Genomic DNA, 1153 nt, shown 5'->3' with positions numbered 1-1153 from the left:
TTCCTCCCTCCCTCTCTCCCTCCTTCCCTCCCTTCTTCCCTCCCTCCTTCCCTCCCTCTCTTCCCTCCCTCCCTCCCTCCCTCCCCTCTCTCCCTCCCTCCCTCCCTCTCTCCCTCCTTCTCTCCCTCCTTCCCTCCCTCCCTCTCTACCTCCCTCCCTCTCTTCCCTCCCTCTCTCCCAGTCTACTGCCAGAACTTCGCCCCTAGTTTCAAGGAGAGCGAGATGAATGCGATCGCGGCGGACATGTGCACTAACGCACGGCGCGTGGTGAGGAAAAGCTGGATCCCCAAACTCAAGCTTCTGATGGCCGACAGCGACGCCTACTCCGCCTTCCTCGCAGACAGCGTCAAGATGGAGGCCGACGTCTTGGGGGCGGAGCCTACAGGGTTCGACCCCGCCTCTTTGGAAGCCGTGGGAGCCAATCAGAACGAAGTAAGCGGAGTTGGAGTTGGAGGGGGTGTGGCTATGATGACACAGGACGGTCTACAACATCAGCAGCAGCAGCAGAGCGCGGGAGGAGGAGGAGGAGATGGGAGCACTTTGTTTTGAGTGAGTGAGTGTGAAAGAAAGTGTGTGAGTGAGTGAGTGAGTGAGTGAGTGAGTGAGTGAGTGAGTGAGTGAATGAGTGAGTGAGTGAGTGAGTGAGTGAGTGAGTGAGTGAGAAAACGGACTGATAGACGGATGGACAGATTGACGGAGGGGTTGGGTGGCGGCGCGGAGGTAACTAGGCCACTAGTTGTCATGACGATGGTTGTCACGCGTCCCCCCCCCCACCACTCGCCTGCCATGTGTCTATCTATGTATCTAGATCTATTTCTTCTTTTTAACTTAGTTCTGGCTTTATTATTATTATTTTTTATTCACATTCCTGTCTTGCTCTATACGGCCCATAATGCATCACTTCAGTAAAGGAAAGATCGCAGAAGGACAAATGACAACTAGCCCCCCCCCACCTACAAGTCTAATCATCCTTCTGCCATCTTTCAAGACCTGAATGTGTTTGTTTATGTTTTTTTTAAAGTGTGTACTGTCACTTCTCAAGCCCTTTTTATTTTTCTTAACATAATCAGACATTCCCTGGGTACGGGGTATAGGGTATGTGGGTGGGGGTTAGGGTTAGGGTTAGGGTTGGGGAGGGGGAGAGGGGTGGTAT

The 1153-nt window shown here is 53.1% G+C and overlaps 1 protein-coding gene across 1 annotated transcript in view; it reads left to right on the top strand.

Moving 5' to 3' along the window:
• The window catches only part of LOC307252241 (nucleus accumbens-associated protein 1-like), a gene marked incomplete at its 3' end in the record, with an annotated part of 11117 nt that extends 10568 nt beyond the window's left edge, over positions 1-549 (top strand). Inside the window, exon 8 of the mRNA XM_080029875.1 lies at positions 182-549. Coding sequence (XP_079886001.1) covers positions 182-549 — 368 coding nt within the window. The remainder of the gene's footprint in view (positions 1-181) is intronic.
• Between the last annotated feature and the right edge of the window lie 604 nt (positions 550-1153).

This window comes from Ammodytes marinus, assembly GCF_949987685.1.
Source record: "Ammodytes marinus genome assembly, chromosome: 6".
Lineage (NCBI taxonomy): Eukaryota > Metazoa > Chordata > Actinopteri > Uranoscopiformes > Ammodytidae > Ammodytes > Ammodytes marinus.
This window is presented reverse-complemented; position numbering and strand designations above follow the sequence as displayed.